This window comes from Rhinatrema bivittatum, chromosome 4 (assembly GCF_901001135.1).
Source record: "Rhinatrema bivittatum chromosome 4, aRhiBiv1.1, whole genome shotgun sequence".
NCBI lineage: Eukaryota > Metazoa > Chordata > Amphibia > Gymnophiona > Rhinatrematidae > Rhinatrema > Rhinatrema bivittatum.
Window position 1 is genome coordinate 344,128,140 of NC_042618.1, and position 22,172 is coordinate 344,150,311.

Below are 22,172 nucleotides of genomic sequence, written 5' to 3' on the forward strand. Positions count from 1 at the left end.
GCCGAGTTGCCATCAGATTGATGTGTGGACAGCCCCACTTCTCACAAATGAGCTGCATGGCTATGTCTGACATTTCCCATTCTCCCAGATCCAGACGACTGTGACTGAGAAAATGTGCTTGGACATTTTCGACCCCTGCGATATGGGATGCCGCAAACTGAGTTAGATGTTGCTTTGCCCAAAGAAACAACTCCTGAGTTTCTTCTGCTACTAAATGACTCTTGGTGCCGCCTTGCTGGTTGATGTAAGCTACAGTCATCACATTGTCTGACAGAACCCATACTGAATGCCCTTGTACCAAAGGCAGAAAGGCAAGTAATGCTAACACACTGCCCTGATCTCCAAGCAACTGATAGACCATGAGGCCTCCTCCACCGACCAGGTGCCCTGGGTTGCTTGTCCCTGGCATACTGCTCCCCAACCAGAAAGACTGGCATCGATAGTAAATATGACCCAGTCCAGAACCTCTAAGGCATCCCCCTGCACCAGGTTAGGTGTCTGAAGCCACCAAGACAGACTGTCCCTGGCTGGAGGAGTTAGACAGGTTGATGAAATGCGTCTGATAATGGGCTCCACTGTGCTAGGAGAGCCCTCTGAAATGGCCGCATATGAGCAAAGACCCACGGTACCAGTTCCAGCATTGAAGTCATTGAACCAAGGACCTGCAAGAAGTCCCAGGCTCTAGGTACATGCAACTTTGACAAGCTTCAAATTTGATTTTGTAACTTGTACACTCTCTCCTCCATCAGGAAAACCTTGCCCTGACTCGTGTTGAAACACGCCCCCAAATACTCCAGAGTTTGAGATGGGATTAAGTGGCTCTTAGCAAAATTCACCACCCAGCCTAGGGATTGCAGAGTTCGAAGCATAGTTTGCATGGCGGAGTGACAACTGTTCTCTGACTTTGCCCGTATGAGCCAATCATTGAGATATGGATGGATCAGGACTCCCTGGAGCCGTAAAGTGGCTGCCACAACCACCATAACTTTGGTGAAGGTACAGGGCGCAGTGGCCAGTCCAAACGGAAGCGCCTGAAACTGGAAATGTTGCCCCAGGACTATGAACCTCAGGCAGCGCTGATGATCTTGCCGAATCGGAATGTGTAGGTACGCTTCCGTCAAGTCTAGAGATGCCAGGAAGTCCTGGGTGCGTTCGGCAGCAATTACCAACCTCAAAGTTTCCATGCAAAATCAGGGAATCTTCAATGCCACATTCACACACTTCAAGTCCATAATGGGTTGAAAAGTCCCTTCCTTCTTCAGGACGACGAAGTAAATAGAATATCAACCCTTTCAGATCTCGTCTTGAGGCACTGGGACCACGGTCCCCAGACGCTGCAACCTTTCTAGTCTCCTGCCCTGCGCTTTTACAACGAGCCACAAGAGGAGACAAGAAATAGGTCGCGCACAGGATGAGCAAATTCTAACGCATAACCGTCGCTTATTACACTGAGAACCAACTGATCCTGGGTGATCTTAGCCCACTCCTCGTAAAAGTGAGTTAGACGACCCTCTATAAAAGTGGGCAGCCTTGCCTCATTGTGCAGACTTGGACTCCATGGGTCCTCCACTGTTGGGGGCTCTGAATGGCCTACAATCTCCATGAAAGGACTGCCCCTAGGCCTGACCTCGCAAAGAGAACGGTCTCTATGCCCCGGGAGTCCCCCTTGCCTGATGTGATCTCCTATTGTGCCGAAAAAAGACGAGATGAGAAGACGAGTTTGCCTTTAGACCTGTCCTAGGGCAATTTGTGGACCTTATTGTCATCTAATCACTTCACGAGCTGTTCCAGGTCCTCCCCATATAAGAGACGGCCTTTAAAAAGGACTTAGACGAAACATCCACTGACCAGTTGCGGAGCCACAAAAGGCACCTTGCGGACACCGTAGCCACCATAATACGGGAGGACGTCAGCACTAAATCATACAAAGCATCCACCACAAAAGCTACCACAGCTTCCAGCCTATCAGCCTAACTCCCTGGGGAACTCCTAGACGCCTGACCATCCTGATGATGCTGCACCCAGCGCAAACAAGCTCTCTGTATAAAGCTGGAACAAATGGAAGCCCGGAGACTCAAAGCTGGCACCGCCAAAAATCCGTTTAAGGTGGACCTCCAGCTTGCATTCCTGAACATCCTTCAGCGCCGCTGCTTCCACTACCAGATGGTAGTCTTTTTGTGACCACCGAGACGGCCGCATCCACCTTGGGAAGCGCAAAAAGCTCCTATTCTGGCAAGGCATAAAGTTTCGCCATCGCCCTGCCAACCCATAAGCCGGCAGCAGGAACACTTCATTTCTGATCCACCATCTTCTTTGTGGACGTTTGATACGGAAAACCCGAAGGAGGGCTTCTCATGCCCTCCAGCACCAGATCCGCCCCATCTTTGCTAGAGTCCTCCTACAGGAGCTGGAGCCTTAGCTCCTCCAAAACCTGGGGAAAGAGAGGAGCCAGTTCCTCCCTACAGAATAAGTGGAGGATTTTAGGATCATCTCCCTCTGCCATCAGTATCAGGTCAGTATCATCCCCCTGGACCACGTCCGCAGACCCCATGTCCGCTGCTGGGTCCCCCGAGAACATCGCCCCCAGGAATGAATCAGCGTCTTGAGGGGTCGGACCAGCCGTACGCTGAACTCTGGTGCTTAAGATACCATGCGACATGCCCGACCCAAAGGGGACTGCTCCTGGCTCCGGAGACAACACTGGAGAGACTAGGCCCTTCTGCTGCAGAGCAAACCCCTCCTGCTGTGCTAAATAGGCCTTATGGAGGAACAGGATAAACTCGAGCAAGAAGGGAAGAGGAGCCGCGGGGAAAGCTTGTGGTTGTAATAAGTCCCCATCTGCATGTGGAGGACCATGTCCCAGGGAGGCCTCCAAATCCCCCTGTCCTCCAACAGGACCCGGGTGGACCAGGGAAAGCCGAGGAGGAAGGTCCCCATCAGCCCCCGAAAGTGCGGGCAGGCCCGACGGGGATTCCAACATGGCCACCGAACCCGGAGGTATGTGCACTGAGGGCTGCATGTGGTCTGTGCCTGCCGAACTCGCGACTGCTGCGCCGGCCCCGAATTTCCTCCGTTTAGCAGGCATCGGTAGATTGGAGGGTCCCTCCCCTTCCGAGATGCAGGCCGCACAAAATCCACGGTGATTTAGCTGTGTGGAAGCCCACACGCGCGGCAGGCTGACCCCCTCCCCATCGGAATGCGAGAGAATCGCTAGCCTTGTTCCAAAAAGAACACTCCGAGGAGAAAATAAAACTAGCTGGGAGGAGGGGGGAAGAGAAAGCCATCCTTACCACTGCTGCTTGCTTCAACAACCTGTTTCCTCTCACTTTTCTTTTTTTTTCTAATTAAATTAAACTATAAGCAGCCTCACTACTGTCCCTGCTCCCAGCACTGAAGAGAACTGTCCAGCTCAATTCAGCAAACTAACGGGCCGATTCAGTAAAAACGCGGGAGAGCGGACGAACGCCCACTCGCCGGTGCGCGCGATTCAGTATGTAAATTAGGTGGTGCGGTAGAAACGGGCAAAAGGAAGCGCTAGGGACACTAGCGCGTCCCTAGCGCCTCCTTTTGACCCGGAGTGGCGGCTGTCAGCGGGTTTGACAGCCGACGCTCAATTTTGCTGGTGTCTGTTCTCGAGCCCGCTGACTGCCACGGGCTCGGAAACCGGACGCCGGCAAAATTGAGTGTCCGGTTTTTGGCCCGACAGCCGCCGGCCCAATTTAAATTTTTTTCTTTCTTTTTTTTTTTTTTTTACTTTTTACACCCTTCGGGACCTCCGACTTAATATCGCTATGATATTAAGTCGGAGGGTGCACAGAAAAGCAGTTTTTACTGCTTTTCTGTGCACTTTCCCGGTGCCGGCAGAAACTAGCGCCTACCTTTGGGTAGGCGCTAATTTCTTAAAGTAAAATGTGCGGCTTGGACGCTTGCATGTTGAGGGCGCTATTAGGTGCCGCAGGTTGGATGCGCGTTTTCCGCCCCTTACTGAATAAGGGGTAAGGGAAAACGCGCGTCCAAGGGCAGGTTAACAGTGCGCTCCGTTGGAGCGCACTGTACTGTATCGGCCTGTAAGCAAGGGAGAGGGAAAGGCCAAAGCAAAAAAAAAAAAACCCCATAAAGTGAGCCAAGGAAAAGCCACCGCAGTGGCCTCATGAGGGGAGGGATCTGGACCACCAGATTTGCACCCCACAGTTAACACAGGACCAGGCGTACAAAAGGGTCACCGACTCCCAGCCTGTCTGCCTTAACCAAACATGGTAGGAAGTAGGAAACCCGACCCCTGTTAGGAAGGCACAAAGGAATATAAAGTTAGAAAAAAAATACTGGGCAGACTAAAGCTGCAGGTTTTTTTTCACCAGCCACCCTCTGCTGGAGACAGAGAAATACTGAGGAACTGCAGGTGGCATCAGTGTATATGAAGCAGTGTCAGTTTTACTTTCTCTGTCTCCATCTGCTGGCACGGATGAATAAACCCAGGAGTCTGGACTGATCCGGGTACGTACAGGGAAAAAATGGTTGCCGTCGCCATTTTGGCAAAGTCCTGAATGACCAGCCTCAGAGGCAGCCTCCACTACAGTGCTAACAACTGTGGAGCCAGCCTTCAAAGCAGTACCTGTAGCAGAAGACTCTCCCACTGTGGCTGAAGATTTAAAAGAATCTCCTTGTAAACAACTGTTACGGACTCCTGCCGTGGCAGAGCTTCCATGGCAGCCCCTACCATAGGGAGCAGCACTTCCCATGCTCTGCGGGAGTTGAATGACTAAGGTCATCTGAAAACTAAAGTAATTGTAAAAAAAGACAAATTACTGCGGTTCAGCTGTCCTCCCTGCCTGGGAGAAGCGTCTAATCTGAAAAAAGAGGCCTCCTTTTAGCCGAGCCAACAGACTTCACTATTTTTTTTCAGAAATATTTAGAGAAACTTCCCTGAACAAAAGAAAGACAAAGGCAAAAACCTAGACTGAGAAATTCTTCATCCCTTTCAGGGACAGATTCAATCCACCGCATAAGGGAAGAGAGAAAAATCAGACACTCAGCCAGGAGGGAAGGAAAGACGGTGCCAGTCCCACTGGCTATCAAATCCTCCCTAAATTCAAGGTCCAAGACAGCGAGGAGCCACCAAACCCCATACTTGACCCTAGACCGTCCAAGGATGAAACCCCCTGGGAGCAATTGTATTTCTAAGCTGCAGGATTTCTAAGCTGCAGGATTCAGTAAGCCTACCATTTGCTGGACACAGAAAAATACTGAGGCACCACAGGCTTCACTTTGCCGTACAAGGAGTGGCATCAGCAAATCAGATTCTTCTCTGTCTCCATCTGCTGGCAGGGGTGCTAAAGCAATGTGTGCTGGAGTGGTCTGGGCTATGTTGACTAACTTACTCTGTGACTGCTACACGAGGAGGACAGTTTGCAAAAAGATCCAAGGAGTTACCTGGCTAGAGCCCCCAGAGTGAAAAGTATGTGCCTTTTATCATGGCTAAATCTAGCCACGTAGCAGGATGATAAATTTATCCTTCGTAAAAATGAGCCATTTCAAGAGTGGAGATGAGCGGGGGAAGAGAGACACTTGTAGATTTAATTTTCAAGCCTACATGCATCTTTTCCTGTGTATTTGCCCTGCAGCTACTGCAGGTGCCAGGTCTGCGGCTCTTCTGGGTATTTATTTATTTGGTACATTTATAGACCTGCTAATCCACAACCACTTGCTCTTAGTGTACAAGAGTACCCAGGGATCTTGCACCAATGCAGGCAAATGAAAGTCGCTCCCTTAATGAACCTTCCACATGTCACTGAACCATAGCCTTACCTCTCATTATCCAGTTTGATAGCATTCTCCAGGATGGAGATGGGTCTTCTGCTCACAGGCGATTCCTATATAAAAAAAACAAAAAATAAATGTGCAGATTTACTTTATGTATTTAATGCATTTGATTTTCTAATGCATGTGATTATGTATTGATCTTTTAGTATGTATTGATTTGTAGCATGTACATGTAGCATTTGTAGCATGTACATGTAGCATTTTGTATTGATTTTGTATTTGATTATATATTTTTGATTGCAGTAAACTGCATTGGGTGGTCCTTTGATGGACCAGAAAGGCAGTATATAAACATCAGATTAGATTAGAAGAGATTAGTGGCACTGCTTCAGGACAGAATCAATTCATAGGACTTGTGGTGCCTCTGACTGAGGTCCTAGAGAAAAGTGGCAGTGTGGCACCTTGTTTGCTTACACAAGTGAGGGAGCTGACATCCAACATAGAATCCAGACCTCCAGGGATGGACAAGAAGGAGGAGCTTCCCAGCTCTGAGTGCTCAAGGCACACGTCCACCTCGACAGTCTGAGCGTCCTGCGCAGGAGGGTCAGGGTCTTCCACGACTACCTACGGAAACAAATGGGAGGTTAGTGTTTTGTATTGACGAGATCCACTGACACTTGATGGCCTAACTTGAATGACCTTGCATCTAATGTTAATGTTCATATTCCATTCCTGCCTGTGGCATCTGCTTTCCTGTTTGCACTTATTCCTGTCCAACCAGCAGTGTCTTAATTTACTGTGGATTCTCATGTCTTTGTGCTTTGGGAAACCTTTTAAGGTTAATTCTAAAACTTGATGCTTAGCTTATCGAGAGAAGATGAACTTGGATGTTATCTTACAATATTCAATAAGACTGCAGGAGTTTAACATGCATGGTACGCTATGAAAACAGGGTCTCTGTCATAAGGAGGTCCCGGGTGTCTGCTCTCTGGATCGGCTGGGTACTTGCCAGGTTCTTATGGCCTGGATTGGCCACTGTTGGAAACAGGATGCTGGGCTTGATGGACCCTTGGTCTGACCCAGAATGGCATGTTCTTATGTTCTTACTGTGGAGGTAGCATTTACAGTGGGGATGAGAATCGTGCTTCTGACGATTGAAAATATCGTACGATATTTTCAAAGTCGTCAGAAATTGGGGGCTCCCCGAAACCGATAGGAAAACCCCACGAAATTGTTCGTGGGGTTCTCTTATCATTTTGGGGGAGGGCGGGAAAAACGGCACACCAAAACAATCCCTAAACCCACCCCGACCCTTTAAAACTGATCCCTTAGCTTTCCCCACGTCCCAAACCCCCCCAAAACCTTTTCAAGTACCTGGTGGTCCAGTGGGAGTCCCGGGAGCGATCTCCCACTCTCGGGCCGTCGGCTGCCACTAATCAAAATGGCGCCGATGGCCCTTTGCCCTTACCAAGTGACAGAGTATCCGTGCCATTGGCCGGCCCCTGGCACATGGTAGGAGTAATGGACGGCCGGCGCCATCTTTAAAAATGGCGTGGGCCATCCAGTGCTCCTACCATGTGACAGGGGCCGGCCAATGGCACGGATACCCTGTCACATGGTAAGGGCAAAGGGCCATCGGCGCCATTTTTATTAGTGGCAGCCGACGGCCCGAGAGCAGGAGATCGCTCCCGGGACTTCCACTGGACCACCAGGTACTTGTAAAAAGTTTTGGGGGGGTTCGGGAGGGTGGGGGAAGCTAAGGGATCAGTTTTAAAGGGTCGGGGTAGGTTTTTTGTTTATCGGCTCGGGCGCAGCCGATAAACAAAACCGCGATTGGGCCGCACGAAAAAAAATTAACGATGTGAATCGGAACCGATTCCGGTTCCGATTCACATCGTTAATTTACAGCCCTTAGGGGAGGGAGTCCCAGTCATTACAAAATGGCAACACCTAGTGGCCAGACTTGGAGGTCTCCATTAATCAGGGTCTAGAGGGAGATGTAGTTTATGGCCTCTGAGTGAGGATTGCGCTATAAAGAGCGGACTAAATAGGGAGAAATGGGGAGTTATAAAAAATAGGAGAACTACTCCAGGGATACTTGCAAATGAAGGCTGATTCCAATTGAGCTGGAAGCCCAAAGGAGCAAGAAGAAACCATCAGGCCAAAAAAATAAAGAAAAAGAATGGGGCTTTTGCATTTTGAGGAACTAAGACAGTGAACAAACACTTAAACACAAGTTATACATGGGTAAAATTACTTGGGTTGTTGTACAGCCTTCCTGTGGTGTGCTACATAGCAGGTGATAGGTTTGTGGATTGTGCCATTTCTGATGGTTTACTGCTGTTGTCTGATGAGCAGTTAGTTTGGCATCGACTTCTGGCTCACCAGTTGGCGAGTGTTGGGGCAAGGCACAAGAGATGCAATGCATACCTTACTGTGGGTTTCTCTGAAGAAAAACGTGAGAAGTAGCTGAATGGGGAAGACCACCACCGCTACCACCATTCCCACCGCAATGCTCTCAGCTGTCACCGGGGTCTGGCTCCCTATGGGGACACTGTTTGGAACACCAAATAAAGCAAGATCTTTGTGACTAATAGACATCCAATGGAACATTATAAGCCATACAACATGGAAAATGCTCATACAGATGCATTCTGAAAGGGTTTCATAGAAATATATAACATAATAGCAGATAAATGCCATACAGACCATCCAGTTTGCCTATCCACATCTCCTGCTCAGCTTTATAATCCCTCCCTATCCCTCAGAAATCCTCTGTGCTTCTACCATACCTTTTTTTTTTTTTTTTTTTTGCAATATATCTTTATTGAGGAATACTACAAGTAAACAAAGAGAAGGGTACCATACTTTTTAAAATTCTGATACTGTCCTCATTTCTACTACCTCCACATGGATGCTATTCTATGCATCCACCACCCTTTCTGTAAAGCAATATTTCCTTAGAGTACTTCTAATTCTATCTTTCATCCTCATCCCATGACCTCCTCATTCCAGAGCCTCCTTTCTGTTGAAAGAGGACTGTCTCTTGTGCATTTATTGCTTGGATTTAAATGTCTCCTCTTCCCCCCCATTCACCCAGGGTATACATGTTCAAATCTTTATGACAAAGACCATTGACCATTTTAGTAGCTGCTCTCTTGACCGACTCCATCTAGTTTATATCCTTTTGATAATGTGCTCTCCAGAACTGTACACAGTCTTCCAAATGAGGTCTCACCAAAGGCTTATACAGAGGTAATATCACCTTCTTTCTCCTGCTGGCTATTCCTCCTCCTGTGCACCCAAACATGCTCCTGGCTTTTGTCATCACCTTATCTACCTGTTTGGCTATCTTAAGATCATCAGACACCATCACCCACAGATCTCACTCTTCTTTTGTGTGCAGAAGAATTTCACCCTCTACACTGTACTACTCCTTTGGTTTTTGCAACCCCAATGCATAGCCCTGCATTTTTAAGCATTAAATCTTAGCTGCCAGACTCTAGTCCATTCCTCAAGATTCACCGGATTCCTTATTGTGTTTTCCTTACCTTCTAGGGTGTCTACCCTATTGCAGATTTTGGTATCATCTGCAAAAAGGCAATCCATGCTTCAAGCCTAATGCAAAGATTTAGCACTATTTAAATATCTGGTTTATTGCTTTCTCATGTACACACACATTTTCCATTTCTGCCTACCTGTAGCCCTTAACACCTATAGCACCATACCACAAAGCACAGGTAGCCATAAAAAGGTACAGCATAAAGATGCAACAGGTGATTCTCTGCACACGCGTGAAGCGGCTGTGAGGTGGGCGGCTCCAAACAGACAACCAGATGTGCCAGTCTGAGAATCCAAGACGCAGCTGTGCCAGGAAGACTCGGGGGAAGCTTCTCAGCTCCTGAAGACCTGAAGCCACCAAGAATAAAGGATTATAACCACTTGACATGATGAGCCTCCACTTCAGCAGAGCCATCATGACCACAACTGCTACATGCACTAATGAACCCTCCATCATTTTATTTATTTGTTTATTCATTTTATACCCTATCCTTCTGAGGACACCCAACATGGCTCACAATATAGATAAAATCATTAACAAAAAAAAAAAAAATGCCCGCCCCGATTTTCATGTATCAGAATGATCATTGTTGCTGTAGTCTTTAACAAACATTCCACTTGAGACCAAGATGGCTGCCATCTGAGAAGCTAGTTTAGAGCTCTCTCTTCTCATCTTGCATTTTTTTTGCCTTTTTCTTCTTATTGCCTTCATCAATATATCTCACACAAAATGTAAGGCAAAACTTCGGGAGAACATAACTGTTTCTGCTGACTTGGATCTTAACTAACAGAGGATTGAAAGCTTCTTCACCTCCAATCCGACACAGCTGGGAGCGAGGGCTGCTGCGGGAGCAGGCGTGGAGCGAACGTGAACCCCGATGGCCGAGAAGATCTCGTTTAGCCCCAGCGCACCAGTAACACAGTCCCCTCCCTGTGGATCGATCTCCGCGAGCATGGAACTGGTCTTGGCTTCCCCTTTTGATATTAAGGGATGCTGGCTCTACAAGAAGAGGAAATGGAGGCCTCAGGGACTTCTGATGCTGTAGCAGCTGCTGGGAAAATTGCCGCTGACATTCATAGTTCTTCTTGTAAAGAGGTTCCTGTGAGTACTTCCATAACGGTCTTATCAGGGGACCCTTATACTAACACCCTACCGCGCGAAGGTGGTGCAGCTCCGGTAATTTAAGGTGCTTTATTAACTCTTAACTAATCCTGCTATTATAACACTGGACAGTGTATGGAATGACTTGGTTTCTATAGAAGCAGCAATAGCTTCTTTGACTCAAGTTTTTTTTAGATACTAACCAACACGGGCTGGCTACAGAAAAAACGGTTTCATCATATGATATAAAATTAAACTCAATGGAAAAAAAATTTCCTCTGCAGAAAAAATCCAACAGGGTTTGGTTCAGTCTGAAATTATTCATGCAAAAAAAAACTTGAGAACATAGAAAACTGTTTGAGGAGTCTAAATCTAAGGGTTCTTAATTTTCCTATTGTTAAAATGATACCTTTGGCAGATCTCTTCAAGAGTTAGCTTCTTAATGTACTTAAGATACCATCAGAAGCAATGCCTATTGTTACAAAAGCATATTTTCTATCCCAATGCGAGACAGGTGTCTCTGGAAATGCATAGCAAGTTCATCGATCCAATAATCTTACGGATGTTTTGGATCTGTCTCAAGAGACCGAGATTACACAAAGAGGGGCTATATTGGTGACGTTCGCCTTTATGAATGATAGAAATACTGTTTTCAGGTTTTTCTTTAGAAACAGGAGTCTTCTGTTTCATGGTCAGAAGATCTAGATTTATCCAGATGTTACAAGGATAACTAAGGAACGAAGAAAAACATTTCTGTCTATGAGACTCGAGGTCCTGTCACGTGGGGGCTCCGTTTATACTACGGTATCCATGCAAGTGTGTAGTGAAATTTCAGAATGCTAAGTATGTTTTCTTTGAGCCAACACAACTGCAGACGTTTCTGGATTCACACACCTAAAGATCGCTCAGCGTAGTACGGCATTTTATTTGAAAGGCATTGGTTGTGCTTCTCATTTTCTTTTTTTCATAGATATTTCACTCTTTTTCTTTCTTGAACTCCCCTATTTCCTATTGCAAGGGAGGAATATTGAAACCTTTTTTCTTTCTTTCTATATTTTCCATATGTCATTTGTTTTTTATTTCTCTTTCTTTACTCGTACAAGTTATTCTTGTGTTTAATTGTAAAATTTATTAAAACTAAAATTAAAAAAAAAAAATTCCACATTGATATCATGATTTTTTGCCATTATCGGCATCATCCTGTCACCCATCTCTGTTGCCTTCTTGCATCACCATTACCAAAGAAACAGGACTAGCAGAAAAAAAAAAAAAAGAATTACCCATTGATTTAATGTAAAAGCTTGGTGAAACTCACAGGCAGCTAAAACCTCCTTCTCCACCATCCCTTCATTCTTTACGTTATCCACGGACAGCCAGTCCTCCACCAGGAAGAAGTACATGACGTCAGTCTGTTTGTCCCACACGATGACATGCTGCAGGTACCAGGATGGGTCCATTCCTGTGATGAGGGGGAGACAGAATGCAGTAAGTGTCTTGGACGCCCACTGAGAAGTTACCAAATCATTCCATTAAGTGACTGCACTCGTCAGTTGCTTGGCATTCGTTGTGCTCTAGCAGGATGAAATCTAGATCGGGAATGACTTTCTCTCTACAAGGAGGTAATTTTAAAAAGGGGTATGCATGTAAATGTAACATACTATAGTAGCAATTTTAAAAAGCTGTTTACACATGTAAAGTGCATTTGCGTGTATACCTATGGACAATTCAATGGCATATACTGGAGCAATTCTCAAAAGTGCATTCTACATGTGTAAAACCCAATTTTAAGCATGTAAATTATTTTTAAAATCAGGCCTTATATGCATAGTCTGGACTTCCCACTGCACTCGCAAGCACAGAGGACAAGGTATTGGTTTTGAAGGGCCTATTTCTCTGGTCTGTAATGCAACTGCACCCAACAAACATGTACTCCCATGAAACCTGGGTAATGCAGTACTTTGCAGTCAATATGTGGCAGATTGTGCATGTGAGCGCAGTTGGGGGGATTCTATATTATGGATCACTAGTAAGAACATATTGAATCTAGGAAATACATGGTATTCTTTGATGCACTTTCAGCTGGCATGGGCCAATGCAGTAAGTATAGTGAGTCTGCTGCATCCAGTAAAACCATCCATGAGGGAATGCAAGGAGGACATCAAGGGATTCAGAAGTACTGAAGCATCAGAGTAGGTATGAATGAAGCAGAAATAAAGGTGCAGGTTCCTATCCCTGACCCACAGCTTCATTGTGTAAGAATCAATGAACGGAAGAAATCTGAGATGTAAATACTTAAGCTTGATGCCAAATAAAGCAGCAGAATGTTTATATATTTTGTTAATTGTATATTATTGTATTTTGCTTTAAAATGCATTTACTGTAACACGAAATGAAATATTTCTGTTTTCTTCTCTTTTTTTTAATGTTCTTTATTATCTTAGGGATACTACAACCTCCTTTCTTTCAGTCACAAAAGTCATTCAGCGTTGGTGCTTTTTTCTAGTTTTGACTTTCCCATACTTTGACTGAAATAAACCCAAGCAAAGCAAGGAAAAAGAGTAAAATATTAAAGAGTCAAGTAAATGAGACACCTGTCTGGTTTCACTCTGTGGTGCTAATCTTTATTACTGAGAACTTTCTAGCAATGGGAGGTCCAAGGGGGTGTTAAAGAGATAGTGAGTGAAAGGAGGATCCTTCCCCCAGAGAGAATGGATTTTGGAGGCAGTATATAAGATGGCTCAATGAGTCATAGGGAGGAGATTTTAGGAGTTCCTCAGCAGAGATTAAGAAGCTGTGAGAATTTCAAGGAGCAGTAACCTGGAGTGAATGGGTTGCAGAGCTGAGGTTTTTCTGATCTGCTGACGTGAGCCATGGAAGCTCACTTTGGGTAAGGGCTAAGGGCCAGCTGGGAAGATTAGGATCCCCTGTTCCAATGGGGACTCCATCTGCCTAGGGAAGCCTGCAGCCAATTGTGTGTGTAAAGTGAAGAGGTTTTCCCATTTTCCATTGAGGCTTGAAAAGACATAGTATTGATAGGAACCTGAGAGGGAGAATTCTCTTGTGAAGAATCTTAAGAAACATTAGAAGAAGTGAGTAACTTTTGAAACTTTTGTGAACTGTTTTAGAAGCTGTGGGCCGGATTTTTAAATCTACGCGCGCGGGGTACATTTGTGCGCGCTACCCGGCGCGAACAAATGTAAGTCCGATTTTATAACATGCGCGCGCAGCCGCGCACATGTTATAAAATCCGGGGTTGGCGCGCGCAAGGGGGTGCACACTTGTGCACCTTGCGCGCGCCGAGTCCTAGGGGAGCCCCGATGGCTTTCCCCGTTCCCTCCGAGGCCGCTCCGAAATCAGAGCAGCCTTGGAGGGAACTTTCCTTTGCACCCCACCCCCCACCTTCCCCTCCCTTCCCCTACCTAATCATCCCCCAGCCTGAAAATAAACAAAACCCTTACCTTTGTTGCCAGAGGCAGGCGTAACTTGCGCGTGCCGGCCAAGTGCCAGCGCGCGATCCCCTGGCTCAGCAGCCTAGCAGAGGCCTCTGGTCATGCCCCAGACCGCCCCACCCCTTTTCTCGAGCCCCAGGACATACACGCGTCCCGGGGCTTGTGCGCGTCACCGGGCCTTTGCAAAATTGGCTCGGCACGCGCAGGAGCAGGTTTAAAAGGGTTACGCGCTTAATATACACACGTAACCCTTTTAAAATCCGCCCCTGTGGTTTTATTTTGAAACTGTGGACTGTTTGCTTTTACTGGACTCTGGAACTGAAATTCTGAATAAAATGTCCTTTCTTGTTTGCAGCATCACTTTTTGCGTGGATTGTGGTTTATTGGTGATCTCTTGGGCCCCACAGAGGAATCCTGCTCCCCAAAGTATGAATCCATGCATTTTTCCAGAGGTTGTGATGAGTTGACTAGTGCTCTGCAGCCCATGAAGGTGTCCCCCTACGAAGGGGGGGGGAGGGGGATAGATTTTAACACTTTACTTCTAATGCTGTCACAAGAACATAAGAATTGCCATATTGGGTCAAATCGAAGATTCATCAAGCCCAGTATCCTGTTTCCAACAGGTCCCTGGCAGGATCCCATATAGACAGATTCCTTATTGCTAATACTCTGAGATAAGTAGTACTCATCCCAAAGTCCACCTGGTTAATAATATTTTCTGGACTTTCTCTCCAAGAATTTGTCCAAACGTTTTTTAAACCCAACTATGCTAACTGCCTTTATCATATCCTCTGGCAATGAGTTCCAGAGCTTAATTGTGCTTTGAGTGAAAAAGTATTTTTTCCAATTTGTTTTAAATGTGCTGCTTACTAATTCATGGACTGTCCTTGAATCAATGTATTTTTTGAAAGAACAAACTTTTATGTTTTCTATTCCATTCATGATTTTATAGACCTATATCATATCCACCCCCCCCCCCCCCCCCCAGCCATCTCTTCTCCAAACTGAAAAGCCCTAACCTCTTTAGGCTTTCTTCATGGGGAAGCAGTTCTACCCCTTTATCATTTGGTTGCCCTTCTGTCTACCTTTTTCAGTTCAGCTTATATCTTTTTTGAGATGTGCTGACCAGAACTGTACACAGTACTCCAGGTACAGTTTCACTATGGGGTGATACAGATGTATTATGATATTCTCTGTTTTATTCTCTATTCCTTTCCTAATAATCACTAAGGGCCAGATCTTAAAATCTACGCCCGATTTTAGAACATGCGCGCACTGCCGCGTGCATGTTATAAAATCCGGGCTTGGTGAGCGCAAGGGGGTGCACACATGTGCACCTTGCGCGCACCGAGCCCGAGGGGAGCCCCGATGGCTTTCCCCGTTCCCTCCAGAAAAAAAGTTCCCTCCAAGGCCGCTCCGATTTCGGAGCGGCCTTGGAGGGAACTTTTTTTCTGGCCCCCCCCCACCTTTCCCTCCCTTCCCCTATTTAACCCACCCCCCAACCCTATCTAAATCCCCCCCCCCCCCACCTTATCTCGTTGAGTTACGCCTGCCTCTGGCAGGTGTAATTTGCACGCACCAGCTCACCATCTCCCGGCACAGGCCACTGTGCCGGAGGATTCAACCCTGCCCCCAGACTGCCCCCGAACCGCTGCCACGCCCCCAGCCATGCCCCCGGACCGCCCCCGAACTGCCATCATGCCCCTGGCCCACGCCCCCAGACCGCCCATTTTTGAAAGCCCCGGGACATACGTGTGTCCCGGGGCTTGCACGCGCCGCCGAGCCTATGCAAAATAGGCTCAGCGCACGCAAGGGCAGATTTTCTCAGGTTACGCACGTATCTTACGCACGTAGCCTTTGAAAATCTACCCCTAACATTCTGTTTGCTTGTTTGTCTGCCGCCATACAATGAGATGAGGATTTAAAAGTATTGCCCACAATGATGTCTAGATCCTTTTCCTCCTTGGTGACTCCTAGTATGGAACTTAACATTTGGATTATTTATCCCTATGTGAATCAATTGTCCACATTAAATTTCATCTGCCATTTGGATGTCCAATCTCTCAGACTTGCAAGGTCCTTCTGCAATTTCTCACAATCCACTTGTGATTTAACAACTCAGAATAATTTTGTCTCATCTAAAAATTTGATCACCTCACTGGTTCGCTCTTCCAAATCATTTATTATTATATAAAAAAGCACTGAACCGAGAACAGATCCCTGGGTCACTCTACTCTTTACCTCCTCCATTGACAAAATGACCATTAAGTCCTACTCTGTTTTCTACCTTTTAACCAGTTCGCAATCCACAAAAGGCCATTGCCTCCTATCCCATGACTTTTTAATTTTCTCAGGAGTCTCTGATGAGGGACTTTCTCAAATGCCTTCTGAAAATCCAAATACACTACCATCCATTGCCTCACCATTATCTACATATTTATTAACCTCTTCAAAATAATGTAACAGATTGGTGAGGCAAAACTTCCCTTAGGTAAATCCATGTCTGTTGTATCCCATTAAACTATATCTTTCTATAGGTTCTGTGATTTTGTTCTTTAGAATAATTTCTATATTTCCCAGCACCGAAATCAGACTCACCAATCTATAATTTCCCAGATCACCCCTGGAGCCCTTTTTAAAAATCGGTGTTAAAAAGACCATCCTCCAATCTTCACATACAATAGGCAATTTTAAAATGATAGGTTACAAAATACTAGTAATAGATATGTAATTTCATTTTTAGTTCTTTCAGAACTCTAGGGTGTACACCATCTGGTACAGCTGATTTGCTATTCTTTAGTCTTCAATCTGCCCTATTACATCTTCCAGGTTTGCCGTGATTTGCTTCATTTCTTCTGAATCACCATTAAATAATGTTTCCAGCACCAGTATCTCCCAAACATCCTCCTCAGTAAAATATCAAAGCAAAGAATTAATTTAGTTTACCGCTATAGATTTGTCTTCCCTAAGTGTCCTTTATAACCCTCGATCATCTAACGGCCCAACCAACTCCCTCACAGGGAGCTAAAAAATTTAGAACTCTGAAATAAAATAAAAAAGATTAAAAATAAAACTAAAAATACAAAAGCTTGAAACATCAAAGATACGAGTTTTCCATATCTACCTCTGCCATACCTGTATTATCATGCCAAATTCTGATCTTCCAGATTTCTCCCAAGTTAGCATCTGTCTCTACTTGGAAAATGTCTTGGCTATTCCTCTGGAAGGCCCAACTCTTGTCTAGGTGCCGAGAACCACTTTTGTTTAATCCATATAAGCTAATGCCAATGTGTGCTGTTGTACCTAGAACAGATAAAACCTTCAGGATGAACTGTCGGACTCGACAAGGTCCATATTCAAAAGCATTTAGCCAGATAACTTAGAGGTTACCTAGCTAAATGACGATTTGGACACTTAACTTGCTAAATTCTAGCTGGTTAATAAGTTATCTGGATAAAATTTAGCTGGGTAAGTTAGGGGTGTTCTGGGGGCATATCTGGGAAGAGTTGAGTTAGCCGGATAAGTTAATCCAGTTAACTTGATATTCAGATTTAGCCAGATAACTTATCTGGCTAGGTCTGGTCAGGCCAAAGAGCAGATTTAAAGTTAGCTGGGTATATTCAGTAGTACAGCTACACTGTACTACTGAATATACTTCCAAAATTAGATGAATACGTTTTTCCGGCTAACTTTGCTATCAGTACAGTGACTAAAAATGGACCTCACTGTCTACAACTTGACTAGGAAATGTGTCGCTCTCTGTTTCTTAAATTTAAGACAGGATGTATAAATTGTGTTAAAGGAGGAAATATTTGACTCCATTCTCTAAAGCTCATTACTAAGAAATAGAACATAACCCAATAAAATATTACATTTTTAATTGAATCTGATTCCTCTTTCAGCACTGCTCATACTAAAACCACTACCTCTATGCTGGAGGAGAAATTCAAATTCCATCTCCATATTAATTAAATCTTCCTGCACACACTGGTTCTCTATGAAATCCATAAGTATAAGGAGCTCGAAAGAGGAGGTTGTATCATCAGGCTATATGGTTATAGTACATATGGCATGTCCTGGAATCTCATACAGCCTTAGCTCTTACGCAAGGCATGACGGAGCCACAAAATTGGAAATATTCTCCAAGATTCTCATACCTGAGCCCCTTTTCCAGCCAGTCTTCACCACTACCCAGTATCTGTACCGGCCTGATGGACCACATAAAGGAATGATGCCCACTCGGGTAACATCAATATCATCCAGTTTGTGGGCAATCAGGATCATCACCAGGTAAATGGAAAATAGCACAGAGCAGGTGATCACCATGAGAGGACTCTGCTTTGAGCGTTGACTCTGAAATCAAAACATAGAAACATAACACTAAAGATTCAGTGCAAAGGGAGACCTTGCTTTGAGTGTTTTGGGGAAGGAAAGTAATGGAGATAGTTTGAATAATGAAACACTTTGCATTGATTGCAGAGAAAAAAAGTCTGCCCTTGAAGTCAAATTGCTCTCAAGAGTTCTTGCCATGGTTGGGGAAAAGACTTTCTCCTTAAATTACCTCTTAGCAACCCATGGACAAGTTATTGGGTATTATACCCTAGACTGTTTCAAAAAAATGCATGAATTGGTTGAGTCTTCATACCTCAGTGGACCCTGTTGCTTCTCTTTTCAGAGATCTGTGGATACCTTTAAAAAACATACACAAATCTAACCGGATCTGGGACAAGGGGGAAAGGTAACAGTAATGTCATTGGAGATCAATGATCTAACAAAATATTCTAATCTGAAATCAGAGAGGAAACTTCTCTCTTTCAGGCTGATACAGTACAGTGCACTCTGGTGGAACGCACTGTTAACCCGCATTTGGACACGTGTTTTCGACACGTTAGCTTTACCCCTTAATTTCTGCCGGCGCCGGGGAAGTGCACAGAAAAGCAGTAAAAACTGCCCCAAAAGTTAAAAAAAAAAGTAAAAAATTTAAAAAACAATTTTTTAAATCGGCCCGTGGGTCGGAAAACGGACGCTCAATTATGCTGGCGTCCGTTTTCCGAACCCGTGGCTGTCAGCGGATTTGAGAACAGACGCCGGCAAAATTGAGCGTTGGCTCCACTCGATGGCAAGCCCTGGGTTCAACTTGAGCAATCTTGGATATCTCCCATGCCGTTGTCGGCGTTGATTTGGCAACCCACTCATACCTGGAGGTCGTCCCTGACCCTTACCTCCTGCGCTCGACACACTCTCAATGTATGGCGTCAGTGGAAACGTCAGTTGGTGGGCCCGGAGCTCTACTTTTTACAGAGTTCACTCTTCCATAATACTCTCTTTCAGCCGGGTCTTCCACGCCAAGCTTACTTCACCTGGAAGGCGAGAGGTATCTCCACCTTCTCCCAGGTACTCCATAACGGCGCACCTCTTTCCTTCACTCAACTGCAGGACGTTTTCCACTTTTCCAGTGTTGAATTCCTACCTTACATGCAACTGCGCCATTTCCTACTTCAACTACAGTCCAAAGGGCTGATATCACACCGGCGCTCTCTCTTTGAAGGCTACTGCTCCCATACTCAACTTCCAAGGGGACTTGTCTCGAAACTCTACAAGCTGCTGGCGTCCCGCCTTACGGTCAAACCGACACATCTGCGAGCTTGGGAGGTGGATCTGGGTAGACCTCTGTCTGATGACGAATGGGACATTGTCTTTCTTCGCATGTCGCGGGGTCTGGTATCTGCACGGGTGTCGGAGGCCAACTACAAGCTTTTATACAGATGGCATTTTACTCTGCTACGCCTTCATCGTTTCTCCACTAGCCACGACCCTCATTGCTGGCGCAATTGCAATCAATTGGGTACTTTCCTTCATATGTGGTGGGATTGTGCCCTGATACAGAAAGTATGGACTTATGTCTCCCAGATGATCTCCGAGGTTTTGGGCCGGTCAATTGTTCTTGATCCTGCCCAGGCTCTTCTTCATCTCTCGGATGACGGCCTTCCAGCTCCTGCACAGACCTTTATTCAGCTGGTGTGCACGTCGACAGCCATGGAAATTGCATACTCATGGAAGAGGGCTCAACCGCCCACGCCTACCGAGCTTCTGTCACGTTTGGACAAGACGTGTACTCTATATCGCCTAACTGCGTTTAAATACCATCGTCTCGCCAAATTTCATCAAATATGGAATCCCTACATCACTTGGCGGCCGCTTCCACTTCCGCCACTCTCCTCTCCTTAATTGCCTGGCTGGACACTATATGGACTGGTGCTTACTGCCATCCTTTTCATCCTTCACGCAAGCATGTTGTTTCGGTTTTCGATTCTTATGATTTCTCTCTTGTTATTGAGTAGCATGACGGGGGGGAGGGGGGGAGGGTGTTTCCTGTAATGGTTGTAAACACTGCCATGTACCTCATGTTCTTGTATTACTTGTTTTTGCTTTGTTCTGTTGTTGGTCTTGGCAATAAAATTATAAATTGAAAAAAAAAAATTGAGCGTTGGCTGTCAAACCTGCTGACAGCTGCCGCTCCTGTCAAAAAGGAGGCGTTAGGGACGCGCTAGTGTCCCTAGCGCCTCCTTTTACCGCGGGCCCCTAATTTGCATAGGCCACCCTCCTGAATCGCGCGCCCAGGAGAGTGGCCTGTGCGTGCGCCGGGAGAGCACTAGCTTTCCCACGCGTTTTTCTGAATCGGCCTGTTTGATATTAATGCTCACGAAGCTTGGTTGGTCCTCTCCCACTGTGGCCATGCTGCAAGAGAAAGAGGGTGGTAATGAGGGACTTACCGGTGGAAGGAAGATAACACTGTGAGGTTGCACAAAGAGACTTGCTCCGAAGACTGTCAAGTGCTCTGTCAGGCAAACAACTTCTTTACGGTTGGTGGCATTTGTTGGGGTCACACCTTCTGTACTCCACTGCATGTTCTGAAAGTGGAAATACTGGCAGAGACTGGAGAAAACAGTGATCGAGGCATTAACTGACGTATATGAGAGGTGACTGGTGATGTTGATAAGATAGTCCTTGTATGTGCCATTGAAGCTAAGAGAGAAAGGAAGACGACATAAGAACATAAGAAATGCCATATTAGGTCAGACCAAAGGTCCATCAAGCCTAGAATCCTGTCTCAGACAGTGGTCAATCCGGGTTACAAGTACCCAGTATGATCCCAAAGAATAGGTCATTTCTTCTTGCTCAAGACATATTAAGCTGCAAGCTACATAAGAACATAAGAAATTGCCATGCTGGGTCAGACCAAGGGTCCATCAAGCCCAGCATCCTGTTTCCAACAGAGGCCAAACCAGGCCACAAGAACCTGGCAATTACCCAAACACAAAGAAGATCCCATGCTACTGATGCAATTAATAGCAGTGGCTATTCCCTAAGTAAACTTGATTAATAGCCGTTAATGGACTTCTTCTCCAATAACTTATCTAAACCTTTTTTGAACCCAGCTACACTAACTGCACCAACCACATCCTCTGGCAACAAATTCCAGAGCTCTATTGTGCGTTGAGTGAAAAAGAATTTTCTCCGATTAGTTTTAAATGTGCTACTTGCTAACTTCATGGAATATCCCCTAGTCCTTCTATTATTCAAAAGTGTAAATAACCGAGTCACATCTACTCGTTCAAGACCTCTATCATATCCCCCTAAGCTGTCTCTTCTCCAAGCTGAACAGCCCTAACCTCTTCAGCCTTTCCTCATAGGGGAGCTGTTCCATCCCCTTTATCATTTTGGTTGCCCTTCTCTGTACCTTCTCTATCGCAACTGTATTTTTTTTAGATGCAGCGACTAAAATTGTACACAGTATTCAATAGGGATGTGAATCGTTTTTTGACGATTTAAAATATCGTCCGATATATTTTAAATCGTCAAAAAATCGTTAGGGCCACGATACAATACCAATTCCCCCGATTTATCGTTAAAAAATCGTAAATCGGGGGAAGGGGAGGGCAGGAAAACCGGCACACTAAAACCTCCTAAAACCCCCCCCCGACCCTTTAAATTAAATCCCCCCCCCTCCCGAACCCCCCCCCCAATGCTTTAAATTACCTGGGGATCCGGCGGTGGTCCAGAACGGCAGCGGTCTGGAACGGCCCCCTCAATAGAATTGTGTTGTCTTCAGCCGGCGCCATTTTTCAAAATGGCCGCCGCAAAATGGCGGCGGCCATAGACAAAAACGATTCGACGGAGGAGGTCGTTCCGGACCCCCGCTGGACTTTTGGCAAGTCTTGTGGGGGTCAGGAGGCCCCCCCAAGCTGGCCAAAAGTTTCCTGGGAGTCCAGCGGGGTTCCGGGAGCGATTTCTTGCTG

General features: G+C 45.8%; 1 protein-coding gene across 4 annotated transcripts in view; it reads right to left on the minus strand.

The window, feature by feature from the left end:
- The window catches only part of LOC115090923 (polycystin-1-like), a 172,649-nt gene that overhangs the window by 41,755 nt on the left and 108,722 nt on the right, over nucleotides 1-22,172 (minus strand). For all 4 annotated transcript variants that reach the window (XM_029600605.1, XM_029600604.1, XM_029600606.1 and 1 more), the window contains exons 26-33: nucleotides 20,646-20,898; nucleotides 18,030-18,225; nucleotides 17,008-17,175; nucleotides 11,739-11,882; nucleotides 9,459-9,669; nucleotides 8,191-8,314; nucleotides 6,235-6,384; nucleotides 5,806-5,870 (exon numbers count right to left, since the gene is read on the minus strand). In XM_029600605.1, coding sequence (XP_029456465.1) covers nucleotides 5,806-5,870; nucleotides 6,235-6,384; nucleotides 8,191-8,314; nucleotides 9,459-9,669; nucleotides 11,739-11,882; nucleotides 17,008-17,175; nucleotides 18,030-18,225; nucleotides 20,646-20,898 — 1,311 coding nt within the window. The remainder of the gene's footprint in view (nucleotides 1-5,805; nucleotides 5,871-6,234; nucleotides 6,385-8,190; nucleotides 8,315-9,458; nucleotides 9,670-11,738; nucleotides 11,883-17,007; nucleotides 17,176-18,029; nucleotides 18,226-20,645; nucleotides 20,899-22,172) is intronic.